Source organism: Quercus suber, unplaced genomic scaffold, assembly GCF_002906115.3.
Source record: "Quercus suber isolate HL8 unplaced genomic scaffold, Cork oak 2.0 scaffold_621, whole genome shotgun sequence".
Classification (NCBI taxonomy): domain Eukaryota; kingdom Viridiplantae; phylum Streptophyta; class Magnoliopsida; order Fagales; family Fagaceae; genus Quercus; species Quercus suber.
In genome coordinates, this window is record NW_027070064.1 from 180603 (window position 1) to 204298 (window position 23696).

The window sequence follows — 23696 nt, forward strand, 5'->3', positions numbered from 1 at the left end:
TAGAATTTATATACTTATCTCAATTATGCCCACCTAAACCCCCATTTGACTGTTACTTATTTTTAGAAACAATTGAGGTGTGTATGCACAATTCAAAACAAGGTGTAAAAGATCAATAAAATTACTCTTATATAGGTCGGGAGAGGTAGTGCAAGTTTCATTTTACAATGAGCTGAATGTATAAATGTCCATTTCCACTAGTTTGAAATAGAATGAATTGAAGTGATGAAGAAATATACAGAAATATACAAATAGAAAGAAGTGAAAAGACTTCCTTACCTTCATTATCAGGAGTTGGCCCTGTCCCTGCTTGTGCTGCCATGCATAAAACTAACAAGAACACAATAAAGCTAATGTAAGTAAGAACCCTTGCCATCGTCTGCTCCGATGAGTTGGTCTTCCACGAGCTCTGCTTGTGAATCACGGAAAGTAAGATATACTGTATATATATGATATAATATTATCAGATAATGCACCAAGAAAAAAAATATCATCATATAATTATTGAATGTACTTTTAAGGGTCCCAAATGAATTTATGAGTGGCCCTTGCTTAGCTTCACTTTATTCTTTTTCAAAAAAAAAAAAATAAATAAATAAAGCTTCACTTTATAGACTAAGACAGTACGAATGTAGGTAACACTTTTAGGATAAAGTTCGGTTATCGGAACTAATTAAACACTCTCTAGTCATAGTCACCACCCAAATCTTTTTCTTTTTTTTTTTTGAAAAGACACCACCCAGATTTTTTTACTAGACTTTTGAAAATTTTAATATTTTTCTCTAAAGTACATGTTGTCATTTGTATGAATTATCATGTCAATTTGCAGAAGTTATCAGAAGTCAGAACTCATGTGAATTGCAGACTATAGTGGTACACGTTTACATTCCACTTTATTTGAGTGCAGTACAACTAGTTTTTAAAAAAAGTTATTAAATATATAATATATTTTGAATATATATTAAATATAGGTGTTTGGCGAGTTTGTAATTTTATGATCCAAACTTAACTCAACTCACTATAAAAAAAAATTTTGTAACCCAACCCAACCTTGTAAACCTTAAAAACCGACCCAACCCGATAGATCAAGTTAGATCAAGTTGAATTTGACGGGTTGGTAAGTTTCCTGCACACTCCTATCCAAAATTTAGGTCCCATTAGAAGTACACTAAACCTATGGTACGTCAATTTTAGCTAATCAATTTTTGTCTTAAAAAAAAAAATTATATCTTATAAAAAAAGTTTACTTTTCTTTAATGGCTTTAAGTTTTGGATAGATTGTCCAAGATTCTATGCCAAGGCCAACATGTAATGCCGAAGTCTGCCGTCCTAATCAATAATTTTATATTTAGCTTTTAATTTTTTTTTTCAATATATAAATTTTGCACATGAAATCTTTTAATTTTAGAGTCTATTTAATAATGTTATTTTATTACATTGTTTAAATGTTATAAAAATATATGTGAATAAAAAAGTATTATGAAAATGCATATTATATTATTTAAATAACAAAAACTTATATTTAAATATTTCTATTAAACACTATATATATATATATATATATTGTTTATATATTATTATCTCACTGCCTTTCACTTCTTCAAACGTTACTTTTTGTGTTTGTCCTATCCGTCTTCACATCCCACCCACTCCCAGAGGATATTTATGAAAGCCTCAGTTTGGTCTCCCCCTTTCCTTCTGTTTCTTCCTGATCCTATTTTGTTTTCACACTTCAGCCAAACCCACCTTTGGCTTAACAAAAAGCAACACTTAACCAAACCGAAATTATAAAAGTTCTTGTCGCGGGCAAGGAATATAGTTTATCATTTTAGTAAAAGACTTTTACTTATTTAAAATTATAAAATTTTAAATAAAAACTAAATATTGATTCAATAAATTTAAATAAGTGAGATTATTTTATTAAAATGGTGGATAAATAATATGATCCATCATAAAATGGGTATAATTTCTTCTAACCATTTGCACTATAATAAAAGCTATTGCCTCATGTAGTAGAAGAAATTGTGAGTGATATGATGTAATTTCTCTCTCTCTCTCAAATATATATATATATATAGTAGGGTCTGGTTATGGCACACATTAGCAAAATTCATATATATATGCTAATTCATATATATATATATATATATATGGACATTTCCACATACATCTAATGATGAAACATCCAAACCATAACTTCACGCACAAATCACCATCAAATCAAAATCCATGTTAGAAATTCTTACACAAACTGGGCAATCATAATGACTACTTCATTTAATAAAACATTAATTATGTTTCAAAAAAAAAAAAAACTACTGGCTAAGAGAAAATGTTTCCAAACAAAATTTTCAAAATCAAAACACCTCATGATCAACCCACATGAACAAAGACACATAATTCACTAACCTCAAACTTTAGCCATTATCCTAATTTGTGCATATTCTATTGAATTTAAAATTTTCCGCTCAAAACAAACACCGAGTATAACAATTACGTTATTTTTGGAACTATATATAGTAAGAATACCTTAAAAATTTCCACAATAATTTCAAGATTGATTACACAAAAATTGCTTCTTAAAATTTCTAACATTTTAGTTTTTGCAACTATATGTTGTTATAGGTTGACAGAACCTCGAGCCTAGGGGTATAGCTCATTGATTTTAAGCTTTAACCAATTCTAAATATGTGGTTGATTAATTTATTTCCAATAATTTATTAGCTTCATTTTTTTTTTAATTCCTATTAGCTTTTCTAATCATTCTATTTTTTGTAGTAACTTTCAACTAGTGCTTTTCTTGTCGTAAATTAGAATGCTACGCGTTTTGTTTTTGGTTTGTGTTTTCTTTTGTGATGGAATAGTATGCTACGCGTATATTCGTATGGAAATTGACTGCAAATTGCATTTCAATTATTTATACGATTGTCGGCAAACATTGACTTGAGTAAACCAGAAGTCATTTGGACCCCGTTAATTTTTTTCCATTTATGAATAAAGACTTTATAAACAAACACCAGAGCTACAAAGGGCCAGAGTCCTTTACAAGAATATAAACCAAACAAGTACAACAGCCAATACCAAAAGACCCCACAAAATTACAACTATGAGCTGTAGCATTTGCAGACCTGGAGACCTAGTTAAATCCTTGCCATCAACTACTCCGCTGAGTATGTATTCTACGGCGAAAATCCAGCGACATGTCCCTTACTTTGCGGCGGAAATTAGGCATCACTTTGCCTTAGATGACATGGACTATGACAATCACACCGGAAGGGACAAGCAGGTATATATATACATATATCATGCACAATGCAAGCACATAGAGCAAGAAAGTAAATGTCTACATCCCTAGAGCATAACCCAAAATATAGGTGCAGGAAAGTAAATAGTACCCTAGATATAAGGACGAATGGTACACAACATGATATGTCTAATACAACCCATCTAAGAGAGAAGGGGGGGAGGAGGGAAGGGGGTTTAAAAGATTACATAACCAAATGGGAGAGGCTAGACCCCTAAATCTACTGAACATTGCCACTTGGCTTATATCTACATGCTTGCATCCTTACCCTTTTTGCTTGTGCCTGAGAGACCGTGCCCTAGCTCCATGCATCCTCGCACCATATGTGTACATGCAAAGGCAAAGACAAAAAACCAACAGATAAGCAATGGTAGGAAAAAGATGCAAAAAGCATATGAAAGAAGCATAAAGCAAATAAGCATGATAGACATGACAAGCATAGCATATGGCAAGAGACATGATAAGCCACAAGATAAACAAACGAACAAGAAAGCAAGAAGGCCAACAAGCAAGCAACCAAACAAGAGAGAAGACAAACAAGCAAAAATGCAAGCAAAATGTGGTGTCCACAGGGAACAAAATGTAGGTTTGGATCAGATGTCCATAGCTTCATTGTGTTGAAATATGAACGACACACTAGCAAGAAAGACTCATGCATGGACATGTAAGAAAGCATGTAAAGATGCAAAGCAAGCCAATGAGTGGCACGAACAAGCATGGCAAGCATATCATTGCACGAAACGGAAAATGGAAGGGTATGCACGAAGCAACCTAGCATCCGGAGACGCATCCCAAGTGGTTACACCCAAACAAGGCCTCATGGGCATTAGATGTAACCAAACAAGATCAAGCCTACAAGAGGGCATCAAGCATGGCAAAGCCTAGGACAAGAGAGGCTAACACAAGCATAAAGCATAGAAGCAAGCAAGCATAGACATGCAAATAGGATGATCCAAACCCTTTGATGTGGGCCTTGGTGTATGGACAATGATAAAGACCATAGGGTCTAGATCGGGCTCAAACTAATAGGCCAAAACACAAGAAGATACGATAAAATGAAGAAAAGGGCTACAATAGCACATGGCATGACGAACACGCAAGCACATAGATGATGGCATAAAGCATTTAGAGAACATCAATCTAAGCACGTAAACACACCGATCTACACATATAAGCATAGAAATATGCATGTAGGCATGTGAATGTACATCTAAGCAAGTGGATATAAGCATAAAAGCATGGAAGAACACAAATCCAAGCATACAAGCATGTGAAGGCATAGACATAGGCATAGGAGCATAGAACATGCATACAAACATATAGATCTAAGGAAAGCATAGCTTGAGACATAATATCAAGCATGTGGGCATGTAGACCCAATTATTAACACATAAGAAAGAAGGATCCAAACATGGCATAAAGCATAAAGCATGAAGAAAAGGCAACTCACACATGAACAAATATGGAAGCATATGGAAATAAACCAAAAATATACTAGAAGCAAAATAAAGCAAAGAGCGTGCAAGATAGAGCAATAAATCATGCTATTAAGGCAAAAAGAGCAAGATAAATGCTAGAAAAAGATTTAGAAAGTTAGGGGTGTGGATAATAACTAAAAATTTACATCCACACCCCTAAAACCCAAATCTAATGTGTAGAACCAAGGAGAAGAAGATTGGGTATAAGAACAATACTTTGTATTTTTGGTGAAGAATGAAGAATCAAGAGGTTTGGATGTATTTTTGTGTGTTTTTATGTGGAAAAATGTGTTTGGGAGAGAGGAAAAACATGCAAAAAACATCTAGGCAGAGAGCAAAACCCAAAAAAGTCTCCCCCTTTTTTGGTCTAGAGGTGCTTAGGGCCTTTTATAGCCCCGGCACACTTTACGAGGTGGCGGCCCTTCAAAAGGTCTCGAATCAAGTTGATCTTGACACTACTGGGAAGATGTTGACTTCCTGTTTTCTAAAAGGTATGGAACTTGAAAATCCAACGGTTGGATCAAAAGTTATGGCTCCTAGAAGCTAGTGATGCATCGATTGGTGCGTTAACCCGGTTTTCATGATATGTCGGACATTTTAACCCCAATTTTGACCCATCAATAGTCATTGGACTGAGAATTTGATAATATTCACAATGGCATTGATTTCAACCCGTTCTAACAAACAGATCAAAATTAGGGTTTTTGGGGCCCGTTGAGAGTCAACTCTAGGTCAAACTTGGTCAAATTTGCCAAAAATCTCCGACAAGCTCGGGTTTGATGTAAAACTATGAAAAGTGATATTTTGAGGGGATTTTGACTTTGTTCGAATTTCGGTCAACCTAGGGTTGACTAGGGGCATTTTGGTCATTTTAGCTGAAAAAGGCACTTTGAGTGCTCCGGTGTTCGAACGAGTTGCTCCACGTCATTCTGGATATTCTCGTGGCCACATGGAGGGAAGATGCTATTTTTGGATTTTTCGGGGTTTGACACACATATCAAGGGCGAACAAAATACAGTATTAACAGCTGCCCCTTCTTTATCTTATATCTCAGTGCAATGAGAGATGTCAGATAAAGAACGTGATTTCGAATTTTGTCGCCCCCAAATTGCGTGTGAAGACCACTTATGGATCGAGACCAAATCTTACCTGACTGGACCAACCTACTACAGCTACTTCTAAAACATTTTTTGGACCTGTCTTTAAACTCTGGGAAGGAAAAGTTTTTTTTTTTTGGGAAGTTTAATCGGGTCAACTACTCAACATTGACCGACGGCCCTTTAGGGTGCACGAGGCTAACCTAATGGCCCAAGAAGGTGCAATGGGCAGCCCAGGCCATGCAAAGGCCTATAAAAGCCCCTTTTTGGCTCATTTTGACCTTGTTTCACTCCTTCCTTTGACTTCTCACTTCTAAAAAGTTCTTTGGAGCAACTTGGGACTTAGTGGGTCCAGCTTTTCAACTTCAGTCTCTTTTACACTTGAGGTTAGTGTCTATCTTTCTTTTTCTTTTCTTTTTTCTACAAAATGTTAGTAGCAATACTACTAGGGATTCATGCTAGTGCTTATTTTATTTGTGGAATTTTCATAAGCATATTTTTTTTTGCCATGATTTTTGCCATGCTATCTTAGGAAAATGCATATATTTTTTTGCCTTTTGTCTGTGTTATATAGGTGTGCAAAGAGAATTGTGTGATGGTGAGTGTATGGCACGACCGCTAGTTGACCCACTATAGATCAGGAACCTAAAAACTCTTTAGGAATTTGATAATTGTGTGATTGTGAGGCATACAACACGGTTGCTAGTTAACCTCAAGATAAGATGTGAGCATACGGCACGGCCATTAGTTAACCCACTGTAGGTCAGGAACTTGAAAACTCTTCGGGAATTTGATAACTGTGTAATGGCGAGGCGTACGGCACAGCCATTAATTAACCTCAAGATAGGATGTGAGCATACAGCACAACCACTAGTTAACCCACTGTAGATCAGGAACTTGAAAACTCTTTAGGAATTTGATAGCTGTGTGATGGCGAGGCGTACAACACGACCGCTAGTTAACCTCAAGATGGGATGTGAGCATACGGCACGGCTGCTAGTTAACCCACTGTAGATTAGGAACTTAGAACTTCTTTAGGAACTTGATAACTGTGTGATGGCAAGACATACAGCATGGCCGCTAGTTAACCTCAAGATGGGATGTGAGCATACTGCACGGCCGCTAGTTAACCCACTGTAGGTCAGGAATTTGAAACCCTTTAGGAACTTGATAACTGTGTGATGGCGAGGCACACGGCACGACCGCTAGTTAACCTTAAGACAGGATGTGAGCATATAGCATGGCCGCTAGTTAACCTAGTGTAGATCAGGAACTCAGAACTTCTTTAGGGACTTGATAACTATGTGATGGCAAGGCATACAGCACGGCCGCTAGTTAACCTCAAGATGGAATGTGAGCATACAGCATGGCCACTAGTTAACCCACTGTAGATCAGGAACTTAAAATTTCTTTAGGAGCTTAATAACTGTGTGATGGAGAGGCGTACGACACGACCGCTAGTTAACCTACTGTAGAGATGTACAACATAGCCGCTAGGTAGCCTCGAACAAGATGCAAGCAAACAGCACGCCGATAGTTAGCTCACTGTAAGATGTGAGCATACGACACGGCCACTAGTTAACCCACTGTAGAGATGTATGGCACGGTCGCTAGATAACCTCTAACAAGATGCGAGCATATGGCACGACCACTAGTTAACCCACTGTAGAGATGTACGGCATGGATGCTAGATAGCCTCTAACAAGATGCGAGCATACAACATGGCTGCTAGTTAACTCGTTGTAAGATGAGAGCATACGGCATGGCCGCTAGTAAACCCACTATAGAGATGTACGGCACGGCCGCTAGATAGCCTCCAAATAAGATGCGAGCATACAAGACTACCATTAGTTAACCCACTGTAGGATGTGAGCATACAACACGACCGCTAGTTAACCTACCGTAGAGACATACAACACGACTGCTAGATATCCTCCAAACGAGATGCGAGCATACAGCACGGTCGTTAATTAACCTACTGTAAGATATGAGCATACGGCATAGCTGCTACTTAACCCGCTGTAAGATGTGAGCATATGGCATGACCGCTAGTTAACCCATTGTAGAGACTCTTGTAAGAATCTGTTTTCTTATGAGAACATATGCTTGACATGAACCTGCACAACATGTTTAGGAAATAGTGTTAGTTCACCTATATTGCCATTTGTTTCATAGGCTTAGCACTTGTGTCTGAATTTTTTGTTGTTTTATATATTATGCCTTGGAGGGCGAGTTCCTGAGGAGATCGAGGGAAGGCCCCCATTTTTGCTACATCCCATGGGGACTCTTCTTCTGATGTTGAGACTGTTTTTGTTGGTGAGAAAGCAGGTCAAGTTCTACAGAGCCATTTTGACCGTGGGGGTGATGACGTCAGGCCCACCGACGAGATCCTTATGGAGACTCGATCCAAAAGACGGTGTTCAGCCAAGACAGTTAGTGCCTCCTCTGAATCTTACACTATTTCTAGTGGGGCTTCCTCACAACACGTGCCGACTATAGGTAGAGGGACCTCTGGAGGAGAGACACCAACTGAGGATCTCCTTTTTTATATAGAGGCTGATTTGTCTAAGGATGATGAGGTTAAGCCAGACTTGGGCGCTCAGAGGCATAGTTTAAGATCGAGATTTTCACCACGTCAGGCCAGTGCCGATGCTTATACTAGAGTAATGGACGGCAGTATTAGAGACATTCATCTTCAGCGTGGGCTGAAGGATTATCCTTCCACCTAGGCATGGAAGGGATAGGTATGCTCTCTTTCTTCTTTTGTCATTTAGATTTCTGTTATATGCATGTGCTAACGAGTAGCTTTTGATTTTGAATGCAGGGGCCCGACAAGATCCGTGGTTGGGGTGCTTGGTCTACCTTTCTTCGGCTGCTATCAGATCTTGGGACCAACAGGCGCTATGCAGATTTCCTAAGAGAGTAGGGATTTGAGGATTTTCTGATGATCCCTCTATATACCATGAGGCACGAGATTGGGGAGGATTTGGTGCAGCAGTTTCAAACCGAGACAGGCACCTCTCATTTGAGTTACGGGAAGTATGCGATTCTCCTTCTTGACTGGACGGCCATCTTAGGCATTAGATTCGGAAGATACCCGATTTCAACTAATGACATGAGCTTTGAGATAGCCTGTGAGCTCTTGGGCATCCCTTTCCCACTAACAGAGGGCATGAGAGCGTATTTTAGGCCTATTACGCTGCCACAGATCCGTACTAAGTGGCTGCGGGGTAGCATCCCTTAGAGTGTAGCGTCGACTAATATTCACCTTCGACGGTTCTTCATGTATTTCCTCGGTAGTTACTTTTTTGGCAGCAACTGATGTGTATTGTCTTACCAGCTGCTGTGGGCCATGAGAGTAGTCTTTGACATTGGGAGATATGACTGGGGGTCCATCACTTACGGCTTTTTCATCACTTTCCTGAGGTGAGCTTTACAACGGGATTTTAGGAGCCTAGAAGGGTGTTGGCAGATCTTGACATAGTGGGCATATGAGTATATTCCAGCCTTGCGACCACGATTCACGGGTTTATCTACAATTGTTTATCCTCGAGCTTATGCTTGGTCTCTCTTTACTACTACCTGAGTTGTCCTGGTGCAGCCAGTTTCTATCACTACGGCTTTAGATTGTGTCACCTAGGGTGAGATAGTGGTTCTTCCTTATGATGGCTCACTGCTAGGGAGACCGGAGCTTACTATTGCCATGGGCTAGTCGAGAGTATAATGTTGGCTCTGGGCTCTGTTAAGTTGGGAGTTCTTTTTGGCAGAGAGGATCTTCCATCAGGTTATGCTAATTTTTGGGGTACCTAGAGGTCCACCTCCTCTTGGCTTATCATTTAAGTCCATTGTCATGGATAACCCGGCTTATGCAACGGGTTCTTTTGATGCATACGTGGATACTAGTTGGGATTATGCCATCTAGTTCGCGGAGTCCTCCATAGGGCCTATCATTGGAGATGTTCCTGTTAGTGGAGGTAGAGTGCTAGAAGGCATTGTTCTTGCTCAAGTAGCTTTCAGAGCTAAGTAGAGATTGCGTACAGAGGCTTTGCAGGCTAGGGTGACAAAGCTTAAGACTGCTGTTGCTATTAAGGAGGTGCATATGCAGGAGAAGACTACTCGGGCATTAGCTTGGGAGAGGGAACTTTAGTAGAGGGATAGAAAGCCTATACTACTGCCACAGAGAGAGAGAAAGCGGAGCCAACTTTAATGTGAACTAGCCATGCTTCATGGTTATGCCATGGTCTTGATAGGGGAGCTATGGGCACTTCGGGCTTATATTCCACCTTCACCTCACATGTCGGGTCGGGGGCCCATTATTCCACTAGGCGAGATAGAGTACATGCTAGCTTCGCTAGGTCCGATGGGCAGTTGGGGTTCTTTTGCTCAGGCTCTGTGGCCTCTTCAAGACCCAAAGTACACTCCAGGCACTTTAGGCGAAGCAGGTCCTTCCACTGGTCCTCTTGCAGGCGATGGTGATGATGATGATGATGATAATGATGACCAGTTTTTTAGGGATGATGATTCCCAGTAGGGTTAGCTTTTTGTTGTAGCATGATGTAGCCCCTGTGTAGGCATGTATGTATTCTTCATGTATGTTGTAGACATTACCCCATGGTGGGCCAGTTATGTATGTATATTATGTATCGCCTCTTGATAGGCCTGTGCATGTACGTATTATATTGCCCCACAATAGGCCTTGATGTATGACATTATCTCTTTGTAGCTTCATGGTGTACGTATGAAACAATGCTTCTTGTTAGGACGATTTTGGAAACTGCCTTTGAAAAGGCTGATGTATGGCTTTAGGAAAAGTGCCTTTGAGAGGGCTGCTGATATATGTGAAAAACAATGCCTCTGATTAGGACTTACATCCATAGATCTAGGAAATCGCCTTTGAGAGGGCTGTTGATGTATATGAAAGACAATGCCTCTATTTAGGACTTATATGTATAACTCTAGATAAATCACCTTTAAGAGGGTCTTAGACATATGTGAGAAGCAATACCTTTTGGTAGGGCTTACATGCATAACTCTAGGAAATCGTCTTTAAGAGGGCTCATATATCATCATAGAAAAATCGCCTTTGAGAGGGCTGCTGATGTGTGTAAGAAACAAAGCCTCTAGGTAGGACTTACATGTATAATTCTAGATGTCACCTTTAGAAGGGTTGCTGATGTGTGTAAGAAACAAAGCTTCTAGGTAGGACTTGCATGTATAATCATATAAGAAATCGCCTTTTAGAGGGATGCTAATGTATGTGAGAAGCAACGACCCTTAGTAGGGCTTACATGCATAACTCTAGAAAATTGCCTTTGAGAGGGCTACTGTATCACCATAGAAAAATCACCTTTGGGAAGGCTGTTGACGTGTATGAAAAACAATGCCTCTGGGTAGGACTTACATGCATAACTTTGGAAAATTGCCTTTAAAAGGGCTACAACAAGAAACAATGCCTCTAGGTAGGGCTTTCATGTATGATTCTTGAAATTGCCTTTGAGAGGGTTGTTGATGTGTGCAAGAAACAATGCCTCTAGGTAGGACTTACATGTATGATTTTGGATGTCTCATTTCAAAGGGTTGTTGCTGTATGTGTACACTATCGAATTTTCATCATAGATGGTGGTTTTAAACCAGCTTGTGTCACACTTATTTGAATTGCATCGCAGTTCCACAGGTATATCAGTGGATTTTGACAATGATCATCCCGTTAGGGGGAGAGAGAATGGAGAGACAGCGTGAAATAAGCTGCCCTAGTTTACGGTTTCATGCGATTCTTGATATGGGGGAAACATCCTCAGCGAGACGGACCCATTCTTGTATATTGGATAGGGTAGAGGGAACCGCGCAAAATAAACTGCCCCAGTTTAGGGTTTTGCGAGCAGTGGCGACTCTAAGAATTTTTTTCTAGGTGTTCCTCAAAAAGCATAAATTACACAATCTAAAAAAAAAAAAAAAATTGTATATTGAAAACAACAACAATCAAAACACACGCAAATAAATAAAGTTTACAATTGCCTTTTACGAGTTTTCATATTTTGAAATCGTTGCATGATAGTCTCATTATCAATGCTACAATAAACTATATGTTCATTTGAAATATTAATAAAATTATTAATTACTGTTGTTTAGTTGTTTCATTAATTTGTTTGTCTTTTATAAACTATAATTTGTTATATTTTTGTTTTATTAATTATAAAATTATTAATTGTTATTTAGCATAACATAATTTAATTTGTTTGTCTTTTATAATGTATTGGTTGATTAAATTATTAATTATTGTTTATTAGTTGCTTCCCCCAATTAATTATTGGTTAATTAAATTATTGTTTATTAGTTCCACTAGCACACACTCCATGTGCATTTACTTCTCCCAATTCAAATATTCTACCCCGGCCCCATGCCCCCATCTACCCCCACTCAACAGACAAGCCCCATGGCCCCCCAATCACAAGAACCAGTCAAATAAATTCACAATCACAAATCACAGTACACTAAATATACTAAAACACAATTAATTGTATCTCACCAACACTCAGTGGCGGAGCCATAAACTTTTTCTAGAGAGGGCAAACTAAATATAACAAAATTCTTAATCACAAATAAATAATTTATTATAAAAAAAGTACATTAATCGATTTATTAAATTTGACCTAATAAAGTTGTTTCATACATTCTTTTATGGTATTGCAATTTTTTATAATTGATTTTGAGCTTAATTTTTCAAATAGTCTATTATTAACAAGAACATACATATAGGAAAGAAGCATCACTTTTATATCTACAATTCCACAATATTAATTTAGCTTAAACAAAATAAAAATAAAAATCAACACAATTAAATCTATAACTCACATAGCACTATCAGCACAAATCCAAACATATATAATAGATTTAAACTTAAAATATTACACGGCACAAATCCACAAGCCACTCACACTGTAGCACAAATCCAAACCTTTCATTTAGCACATATCACAATGCAACACAAATCATAGTGCACACAAATTAAAAACCATTAACATTATTATTGCAAACTTAAACTGGTAAAGTTGCAGAGTACAACAAATAGAGAGACATACATTTGTGAATGGCCTTGTTCCATTGATCGTGATTGTGGCTATGGCTACTGCTACTCGAGGCACAGAGGCAACGTGGCTACTAGTGACGCGATTGGGGCTGGTGTGCACAGCAACCATGAGGGACATTTGGGTTTTTACTTTTCCTTTTCCTTTCCTTTTTCATTTTTTTCTTCTATACTGGGTATTACTATTAGGGATTTGTAAATGATGAGTTTTTTTTTTTTGGATCCTTGTTATTTTGCATTCTTTTTTGGGTATGTTGTTTTTATACTAATTATGGATTGGTTCAAAAGTTTTTGAGGGTGTTCCTAATTTTGGTTGAGGGTGTTCCTAAATTTTTTTTAAGGGTAAACAAAAAATTTTTTTTAATTATTATATGTAATTTTTAGGCCAGGGTGTTCCTAGGAACACCTTGGCCTGAACATGGTGTCGCCATTGTTTGCGAGGTTCCAAGCCTGTAGACTGGCTAAAAATGGCCTCGACTTCATAGATCATACCAAATGTTGGTAATGGATGCGGACATTCTAAACGAAATCTCCTTAGACACGCCATGAGACGGTACGTGTTGATTGCTCTTGTTATTGCTTGGGCTAGCTATTGATTCAAAGACAGGTATCTTGGGGTGACCTTATGGGAAATGATTCCCTTCATCCTCAAAATAAGTTGAAAAAATTGCCGCATGGCTGAGAATGGGCTCTAGTGTCTTTCTGTTGTAAGCTCGGATTACCGAGGTTGAACCGATTGCTGAATCGGGTGAACCGGGCTTAGAAAAATGGGGTTCAAGATATTTGGAAGTGTTGAACGAGACACACAAAGCTAAACTGCCCTAGTGTAGGATTTGTGCAGTCTTAGATGCACGAGAGAGAGTTTCTGACAATTTGGTTCACTGCTAGGTTGAACGCGTACTACGGTAGGTGCTAAAATGAGGGAATCTTTGCTCCAAGGTAGTCAAAAACATCCCAAACAAAGGAGTAGTGGTCAAAATACATAGGGGTTTGTGCCTGGGGGTTGAAAAACCCTGGCACGTGTCCTAAGGGTTGGCGTTCCTTGTAGGTGCGTGGCAACCCTACAAGGTGTGCTGCCTCAATTTTTGTGCATAAAAGGTTGGGTTCAGCCCAGTTTCATCTCATTATGGTCTGCGATTTTTTGGGGTCTTCTTCTACCCTTTTCTTCACCCAAAACGTGTAGAAAACACAGTTTTTCATCAATTTTCGCATAGATTCTTATCAGATCATTAGATTCAGTGGGATCCATTAATGGATGCTCTTGGTGTTCACTCCTACGACATTTTGGTCGAGCTTGAGAGGGAATCTTACAATGAGAAGAAGCTTAGGAGGTGGTTGAGCTCCTTTACTTGCGGTGATTAAGCATTCATTTGGCAACTTCTTGGAGATGCTACTGCTGTTCTTTACACCATACTAGATTGGCATTTGTTGGAGGTCCTTACTTCTTGTTGGGATCTCTTCTTGAGATGTGTCACCATTAGAGATGTTGATCTGGTGCCCACCTTTGAGGAGTATGATCGTTTTCTTTCTCTTTCTACCCCTCTGAGCATTATCTTTGTTCCACCAATGTAGCCACGCTACCGTAAGAGACTTACTGATCTGTTGGGCTTGAAAAGGCTCGTTGTGGAGGTGCTGCCTTGGTATGGCAGTGGGATAGGAGGAAGCATGTCCTTTGATTTCCTGTATGATCAGTTCCACCCATTGGAGTGTCCTATTGGCTACCGAGATGACTTTATGGACTTAAAGGAGTGGTGGACATCCTACTGGCATCAGGCCTTCCTGGTGGCCTTCTTTGGTGCGATGTTGTTTCCTTTATTGTCAAGAGCTATCATCTTTGCCATTCTCCCTCTAGTGAATGCCTTACCTAATGGTACCTTTTTCATTCCTGCTCTACTTTCTGAGACCATTAGGTCCTTGTCTTTATGTCGGGAGACCAGTAAGGGTAGGCTACGTTGCTGTGTTCATCTGTTATAATTGTGGTTTTTTATCCATCTGAGTGTTATTGTCAGGGATTAGCCTAAGGGCTTTGCGAGTAGGAGTAGAGTACGGGCTATTGTAGCTCTTGATCTTCCTTTTTTCTGGAGGTATTGAAGGTTGGCTGAGGTACTTGCGCAGCTTGAGTCCCACTGATTGGACTTGGAGGGTCAAGTGAGGTATTACCAAATGGCAAGGGCGAACCCATTGTGTCGATTTACTTGGCATTCCCTTGGTGGGCATCTGGGGATGCACGGGGTACTTTCCAGGTATGGCCATGTGGTAGTTCGGGGGTATCCAGCATATCCCTTAACTTAATGATCTCTTCGTTGTCACTTGGGAGTATTGGCTTGTGGATATTGATGTGGTAATGACAGGGCGTGCCTCTAATTTTTGGGAGGCGCGCAAGTCGAGCATTGACTTCCCTCTTTATTCTAGGGTGACTAGTAGTGGTTTTCTGTTGAGTTTAGAGTGTGGCGAGACACTAGAGTTCCTAGCTTTATGTTTGACTTATCATCACCAGTCTCAGCTAAGTTGCCACTTCCAGTTGATGTTTTGAGAGAATATGCTCTAAAGTTTGAGATCAGGGTTAAGAGGGCCCTTATGGATCTGAGGGAGTGCCTGAAGGAGGCTGTTAGGGATAGAGACTATTATAGGGAGTTGGCTGATACCCTTATAAAGGTTATTGAGGAGATGAGCAGTGTACATAAGAGTGAGCTCGATACTCTTAGGGCGGAGTTTGATCAGAGAAGGTCGGCCTCTCCCAATACAGAGGCAGAGTGTGTTTAGTTGAGATCCCGGGTTGTGGGTTTGGAGGATGAGCTTGCGGATCTTACTCAGAGGTTTGCCACTTTGGATCATACTTGGGTTGAGGAGAAGGCTGCACTGGAGGCCTGCAAGGCCGAAACTAGTAGCACAGCTGATGGCTTAGTATTGGAGCTAGTACAGGCAAAGGCCTATATTTATTTCACTTTGAGCATGGAGTATGGGCAAGAAGGTGATGAGCCTAGTGAGCCATAGTTGGCCTTCCGTCGCCTTCAAACTGAGCTGGCTAAGAGGGAGGAGGCTTTAAGAGTTACTACTGCAGAGGTGGGCACCTTCCAGGCTTTGCTAGGGATCGAGAGACAAAGGCTTACTTCTGATTCCATGATGGAGAGGGAGCTTGTCCGTCTTCGACATTCACAAGACAAACTCAGAGGGGTTGCTAGAGACTTGGGCTTTGATGCAGCCGGCTTATTTTGCAATCATGCTCATGATGACCTAATTCTTCTACTGGTTTTGGGAGATTGTGTTAAGCCATGTTTGATCGCTTGGCCATATTTGATTGATTGGTGTTCTTTTTTGGTTATCTTGTTGCTGAACATGAGCTATGTGGTTAGTACTCCACCATGTATGGAAAGGTCCTTCATAAATTGCTAGGCAATTGCATAAGGGCTTTTGCTTTTTGTTTGAGTTCTGAAAGCATAGTCTAGTCTGTTAGGCATGCTTAGAAACTGAGAGATGGTGGAGAGAGATGTTTATAATGATATTCAGGATATATTTATGAAGTGAGATTTCATAATTTGATGTTAGAATGCACGAAAGAAACTGAATGGCACAATACAGGCATGTTAATGAATATGCAGGCAAATGCTTTGAAAATTCAAGATCATACAAATAAGTGATAGATGTAAAATCTATGCATATCAATATCTTATTTTTCCAAGGATACATCCTATTCTAGACGGATCTTTTCCTTTCCCATTAAGGTACATTTCCCATTGGTATGAGCTAGAACATCTTGAGCAGACCACCAGGTCATGGCAATATTGTAGACATAGAGAAATCTTGGAGGTGTCTTCACATCTTGTCTTGGATGCTAGATCCATCTATTTTCTGATCTTGAGCAGAAATTCAAGCATGCCAAGTTACTAATTTTTCTTTTGAGATGTGACTAAACCAAGATGGCTGCCTACGTACCTCCACTAGGAAGGATCAAGTCATCATGTAGTTCAACTAACTTTTGATTGCCTTAAATTTTGCCTAGACTACCCTTTCGGGTTTTCAATCTAGCAGGCTCTCTTGCACTCCTTCTTTTGCGCTTCTTTAAGACTAGATTGCCTTTTTTGAAGACTATAGGTCTAACTTTCTTGTTGAATGCTTGCTTGACACGGCATTGGTACAACTGTCCATGGCACATTGCAGTCATGCACTTTTCATCTATCATGTCCAGTTGTTCATATCGAGAATAGGCCCATTCAGCTTCTGATAGCTCTGTCTGAGATAAAATCCTGAGAGATGGGATCACTACCTCTACGGGAAGGATGGCTTCCATGTTATATAATAATGAATACGGGGTCGCACCCGTGGAGGTATGAACAAGAGTGCGATATGTGCACAAAGCAAACGGCAAGTACTCATGCCAATCCTTGTATGTGTCTGTCATCTTCACCAAGATTTTCTTTATGTTCTTGTTAGCAGACTCTACTACACCATTCATCTAAGGGCGATAGGGAACTGAATTTCTATGCTCGATTTTGAACTGTTGGCAGAGTTACTGGATCATTTTTCCATTTAGGTTTGCCCTATTATTTGTAATGAACTCTCCTGGCATGCTGTAGTGGCAAAAAATGTTCTGTTTCTAGAATCGGGCTACCACTACTTGAGTGACGCTTTTGTACGAAGCGGCTTCCACCCACTTTGTGAAATAATTAAGGGCCATTAAGATGTACTGGTGACCGTTTGAAGCTTTCGGAATCACGAGTTCAATGACATCCATACCCCAGGCTAAGAAGGGCTATAATGTTGTTAAAGAGTGCAAAGGTTGAGGAAGAGCATTCTTCTTGTCTTGATAGGCTTGGCAACGGTGGCATGTCCTCACATGTTTAATGCAATCACTTTCCATGGTGAGCCAATAGTATCTAGCTCTCATAATCTTGCGGGCCAATAGGGATCCACTAGCATGAGCTCTAAGTAAGCCTTCACGCGTCTCTTCCATAAGATAATTAGCCTTGGGGGCATCTACACATCGAAGCAATGTAGAATCATGGTTCCTTTTGTATAGGACTTCTCCACTCAAGAAAAATTGGCAAGCCATGCGCCGGATAAACTTTTTTTCATTGTCTATTGCACTAGACGAGTATTCACGGTTCTTGATATAAGCCTTGATATCATGGTACCATGGCTTTCCGTCAGAGTCGACTTTGACACTCATGCATTCTTTGATGTTCATGCAATATGTTGGAACGCCACGGACTTCTATGCGCAATTGCCGCATATCATCTCCTTCTGATAACTTAACCATGCTAGCCAAAATAGCCAAGGCATCTACAAACTGATTGTATGCCTAGGGCAAATAAGCAAATGTGACGTTCCGAAACTTTGGAATCAAGCGGTTGTCACATTTTTTATACGAAATCAACTTGGTGTCTTAGGCTTACCATTTTCCTTCGATTTGGAAGATGATCAATAAGGAATCTCCAAAGACGCTCAAGTCATAAACGTCGAACTCTAGAGCCACTTGCAAGCTGACTATGCACATTTAATATTCTATGATATTGTTGGTGTAATGAAAATTCCGCTTAACTAAAACAGGGATTTTTTAGCCTTTGGGAGAAACTAAGACTGCGCCCACTCCATTTTCGATAGAATTGGTGGCTCCATCAAAATAAAGCTTCCAACGCCACAGTTCCACACTGTCTGGTTTTGGCTCTAGTGCCATGAAATCCTCATCAAGGAAGAGGGATTCTGAAAGTTCTGGATCATTCAACGGATGGTCTGCTAGGTAGTCAGCTATGGCCTGGCCCTTGATGGCCTTTCTGGTCACAAATATAATGCCAAATTCGGAAAGCAACATTTGCCAATGGGAGATCTTCCCTGTAAGAGCTGGATTTTCAAATATGTACTTAATGGGATCTATGCGAGAAATGAGCCGCATGGAGTAGTAGAGCATATACTGCCGAAATTTGTGTGAGGCTCGCACGAAGGTGCAACACGTCTTTTTAATGGCGATGTAGTTGATCTCACAATTGGTGAACTTCTTTCTTAAATAGTAAATTGCCTTTTCTTTCAAAATATGAGGATTCAACAAATACTGCTTGATCTTGTTAAAGGCCGCTTGGCACTCATCTATCCATTCTATCTTTATGTCTTTCTTCAAGAGCTTGAACAATGGATCACATGCAGCAGTCAACTACGCTGAATGTTCAAATAGCGTATAAAACACTATGAACGTTTAGACCCCAAATTACAAAATTATCAATTCAAGCTTAATGTGAAACAATATATGTGCGGAAAATGAACATAAGCTAATAACAGAATTAATAAACAATCTAAACCAATTAAAATCATATCCACAGCAGAAATTAAATGGTAAAGATTAAGGGAAGAGAGATGCAAATACAAGGACAACACAACGATGTGTTATCGAAGAGGAAACCGGAGCCCTTGGTGTAAAACCTCTCTGCCGTCCTCCAAGCTTAATCTACCCAGTGTATCTAAGCCCTCCAAGCTTCTTCCTCCAACGAGGTTACGCCGAACCTTTGTCTTTTCTAGCTTACTGGATTCCGCTAGCTCATAGCATCAACCAATAACTATTGGTCCCTTCCTAACTGCTTCCCAAGGCACCAAAAAGCCTTCTCACAGATATGGGTATGGTGAGAAAATGATTTGGCCAGAACCTCTCAAGGATGTAGCAATGGAGAGGGTGAGAGTAGAGGAATTTGAAGAGTCTCTATGTAAAGATTGTGAATGAGTTAATAACCATTGGTCCCTTCCTAACTGCTTCCTAAAGCACCAAAAAGCCTTCTCACAGATGTAGGTATGGTGAGAAAAGGACTTGGCCAAAAACCTCTCAAGGATGTAACAATGGAAAGGGTGAGAGTAGAGGAATTTGAAGAGTCTTTATGTAAAGATTGTGAATGAGTCAATCTTGTTTTTCTCTAAGGTTTCTCTCTCAAAATTCTCTCTAGAAGCTCTCTACATTTCATGGGTATAAGGGGTACATTTCGTGGGTATAAGGGGTATTTATACTAGGGTGAGAAAGGAATGCGAAGAGTCAGTTTCTCCAAAATAGAGCTGGCTAGTGACTTGGCCTCATGACTTGACTAAGTCACAAGTTCAAGCCACGAGCTAACTGAATGGCTAGTTTAGACTTTTTGTCTTGTAGTGCTACAGCTAGCATGACGGTTCAGTTTCTCTGCATGCTTCGCTCGTGTGCATCATCTGGCGACTTGCCAGTCGCAAGCCACCCTCGAGATCTAGTCACGAGTCCTTGCTTCAATGCACAGTCTTGAGCATTTCTTCACACTTTCTCACATACTACCCTTACATGATTACCACCTAAATACAGGGTTTCTAAATGCTGAATTTACAAGCAAATTTGGCACGGAATAAAGCCAACAAAATGGTTGATTAAATTCAACCTTACATACGCTATAAAATGAGCTATGTAATTGACTTTGCCTAAGAAGCTGTGAATTTGTTTCTCGGTTTGCGGTGTCGGCATGTCCCGAATAGGTTGGACTTTTGCTAGTTCCACTTCAATTCCTCTTTGGCTGACTATAAAGCTAAGCAATTTCCCTGAACTAGCTTCGAAGATGCACTTGTTAGGGTTTAGTCTCAACCTATACTTGATAAGGCGCTTGAATAGCTTTCTCAAATCTACCAAATGGTCCTTGAAGGTGCGGGATTTGGCAATCATATCGTCTACATAGACTTTAATCTCTTTATGCATCATATCATGGAACAAGGTTACCATGGCTCGCTAGTAAGTAGCACCAGCATTCTTTAAGCCGAATGGCATGACATCATATGCATAAGTTCTCCAGTAAGTGGTGAATATTGTCTTAGCTTTGTCTTCCTCGGGCATCTTGATCTGATTATAACCCGAGAATCCATCCGTAAGGGAGAAGAATATGTTGGTAGCGGTATTATTGATCAATGTATCGATATACAGCAATGGGAAATTGTCCTTGGGGCTGGCCTAGTTCAAATTTCTATAATCAATGCACATGCGTACTTTCCCATCTTTCTTAGGCATAAGAACAATGTTGGCGACCCAATATAAGTAGGCTATTGCGGTAAGGAAACCGGCTTTCAACTTTTTTTTCTACTTCTCCTTTGATCTTCAAAATGATCTCAGATTTCATACTTCGAAGGCCTTGCTGCACTAGAAGACATTCAGGTTTAACTGGAATTCTGTGCACAACAATCTCAATATCTAAACCTGGCATATCTTGGTAAGACCAAGCAAAGATCTCTCTGAATTCCTTGGGTAGCGCCATAAGCTCATGTTTCAGGTCTTTAGGAAAGTGTACCCTAATCTTGAAGGGTTTTTTATTCTCGCATTCGTCAGTAAGGTTAACCACTTTTGTTTCTTCTATGTTGGGCTTGGATGCTTCACTCTCTTTGTTTAGAGTTTACAAAATATCACGAGGCAAACTCAGAATTTCCTCTAATCTTTCAATATCAAGATCCAACTCTATTGTCTCATTCACGTCATCAATATCCTCATTATGGCAACAGGATGATGTACCGACTTAGGAATCAGAATAGATCCTATAGAACGGAACATATATAGAGAAACATAAGATAATTTGCACACACATATTCGTAGGAAAGCAAATAAAGAGATTAATGCAAGGATTTCCTAAATAGTACGCTGGATAATTTTCATTAACGGGTTATAGATAGAGGGATAACAAAGTTCTTGCCTGATAATGATAAAAAGGGAAATACTTTTTGGGGGGGGGGGGGGGAGATAACAAAGTTCTTGCCTGATAATGATAAAAAGGGAAATACTTTTTGGGGGGGGGGGGGAGAATAAACTAGAGAATAAACTAGGGAAATGAAAACAAAGAATGCAAAAAGTAGGAAATAAACATGCAAAACAAACTAGATATGCTATTCCAACTCTTTTGGGCAATTGAAGGACCCAACCACATGATGATAGAATACTCCTTACTCAACCGGTGTAACCACAAAGCAATGCTCGATGGTCCAATGGCCTATTGTTTTGCCTGGCACACAGGGCCTAATAGTAGAAGTCAAATCGTCCCATAAGGATATGATAGCATTCACTGAGAATTCTTCAAGGCACAAGTGGATGAGACAAGCTAGATCTGATTCCTTCTCGCATAATTCCTGTGTCATTTCTGATCTGATGACCTCGGTCAGAGCCGAAAATGTGACCCTAGCTTTGGCTAGTGTACTTCCTTTTCTTTCCTCTAGAAGCTTGAAAAAGTTCTTCATCAGAGGGGTTGTAGCTTAGACCGAAACCTCCTTTGTTGTTTGGGAGTTCAATCAAAGAAGCATTCCTATATCCTACGGCATCGAGGCCTTAGCCTAATTGATAGCCAAATTTGAGCATCTCCTTGGCGGCTATTAAAGTACTAGAGGACCATGCGGACTCAAGTTTTGAAGCTCTGGAAATCATGGAGACTAGCTCGAAACTGTGTAAAGTTGCCTCCGGAAAGGCATTAGCACCAATATGGAGGACAAAATTCTCCTTAAAGATGGTTAGGGGCTCTTCAGCCATAATAATGATCAACTGATCCTTAGATGGGAACTTGAGTCTCCGATGAAGGGTAGAAGCAATTGCACCCACGACATGTAGCAAGGCTTCCCAAGGAGCATGTTATATGGGGAATCCACCTTGATAACTTAGAAGATGACCAAGAAAGACTTGGGGCCAATTCCAATTACTAATTCAATCTCACCTTGCACTTCTCGAAGAGTGCCATCAAAGGCTTTAATGATCATGGTGGTAGGGCAGATAAGAGAGGTATCCATTATAGACATTGGGCACACATTCAAGGTTGATCCATTGTCAATGAGTACCCTAGAGATGATCATATCTTCACACTTTACCATAATGTGCATGGGCAAAGTATGCTCTCTACCTTCTGGTGGTAGCTTAGCATCTGTAAAAGAAATCTAGTTGATGGCCAACACCTTTAAGACCATACCCTCAAAGGAAGATTCTGTGACACCTGTAGGAACAAGTCTTTTTCAAGACTTTCAAGAGAGCCTCATGATGGACATTGGAGGATAGCAATAGTGCCAAGATAGAAATCTGAGCTGGTGACTTGTTTAGCTGCTGAATCACACTGCTGAAAATTTTCAAAAATTCCTTGGCTTCTTCGATTGCAACCTTATTCTTGACGAGCTCGGCTGTACTCTTGCCAATCACTTTCCCTATCTTTTTTAGCTCCTCGGAAGTATAACAGCGGCCACTTCTAGTAAGCTTAGATAGACTTGAAGAGATATTGGAGCAAGCCTCATCTTTTCCGGTTCGAGTGGAGATCAAGGACACATCGTATTTCTAGGGGACACGATGGTTATCCTCATATGAGAATGGCTTCGGCATTCAAATGATAACACCCTCCTGAGTTTGCAAATTGGGCACTATGGAGAACATTTTCGGATTAATGACCATCGAACTTGGCAGAATGGCTTTGAAGGCCTTGGAACCGGATACCGAGAGATTCCGGAGGTAGGCCTTGGCAAAATAAGAGGATTGAAACCCCGGACAATGGGAATAATAGCGGTTCCCTCCTGAACTAATGATGAAGCTGGCCCTACAATCGCAGGCAATGCAAGAACTAGAGGAGTGAATCCTTCGATGGCTGGTGGGGCTTGCCCTTTTCCTGAATCTGATGACTCTAGATCTGCAAGTGACTCTATGATCTCCTCAATAACTACTAAAGAGGAAGGTACTAAAGTAAACTTACCAAGGCGTTTCTATAGATATTCATTTCAGTCTTTCCTTGACCCAACTG

General features: G+C 40.0%; 2 protein-coding genes across 2 annotated transcripts in view; both read right to left on the minus strand.

The window, feature by feature from the left end:
- The window catches only part of LOC111996497 (probable leucine-rich repeat receptor-like serine/threonine-protein kinase At3g14840), a 71222-nt gene extending 70786 nt beyond the window's left edge, over positions 1-436 (minus strand). The window contains 1 exon segment of the mRNA XM_065765317.1: positions 280-436. Within this exon segment, the coding sequence (XP_065621389.1) occupies positions 280-376 (97 nt within the window). The 5' untranslated portion in view covers positions 377-436.
- Positions 437-16948: 16512 nt separating this feature from the next.
- LOC111996506 (uncharacterized) lies at positions 16949-17416 on the minus strand. Its single transcript, XM_024028494.1, has one exon. The coding sequence runs from the start codon at positions 17414-17416 to the stop codon at positions 16949-16951; it is 468 nt and encodes a 155-aa protein (XP_023884262.1).
- Between the last annotated feature and the right edge of the window lie 6280 nt (positions 17417-23696).

Excerpts from the sequence above, each read along its gene's own strand:
- LOC111996506 (XM_024028494.1), bottom strand. The coding sequence starts at position 17,416 with ATGAATGGTGTAGTAGAGTCTGCTAACAAGAACATAAAGAAAATCTTG.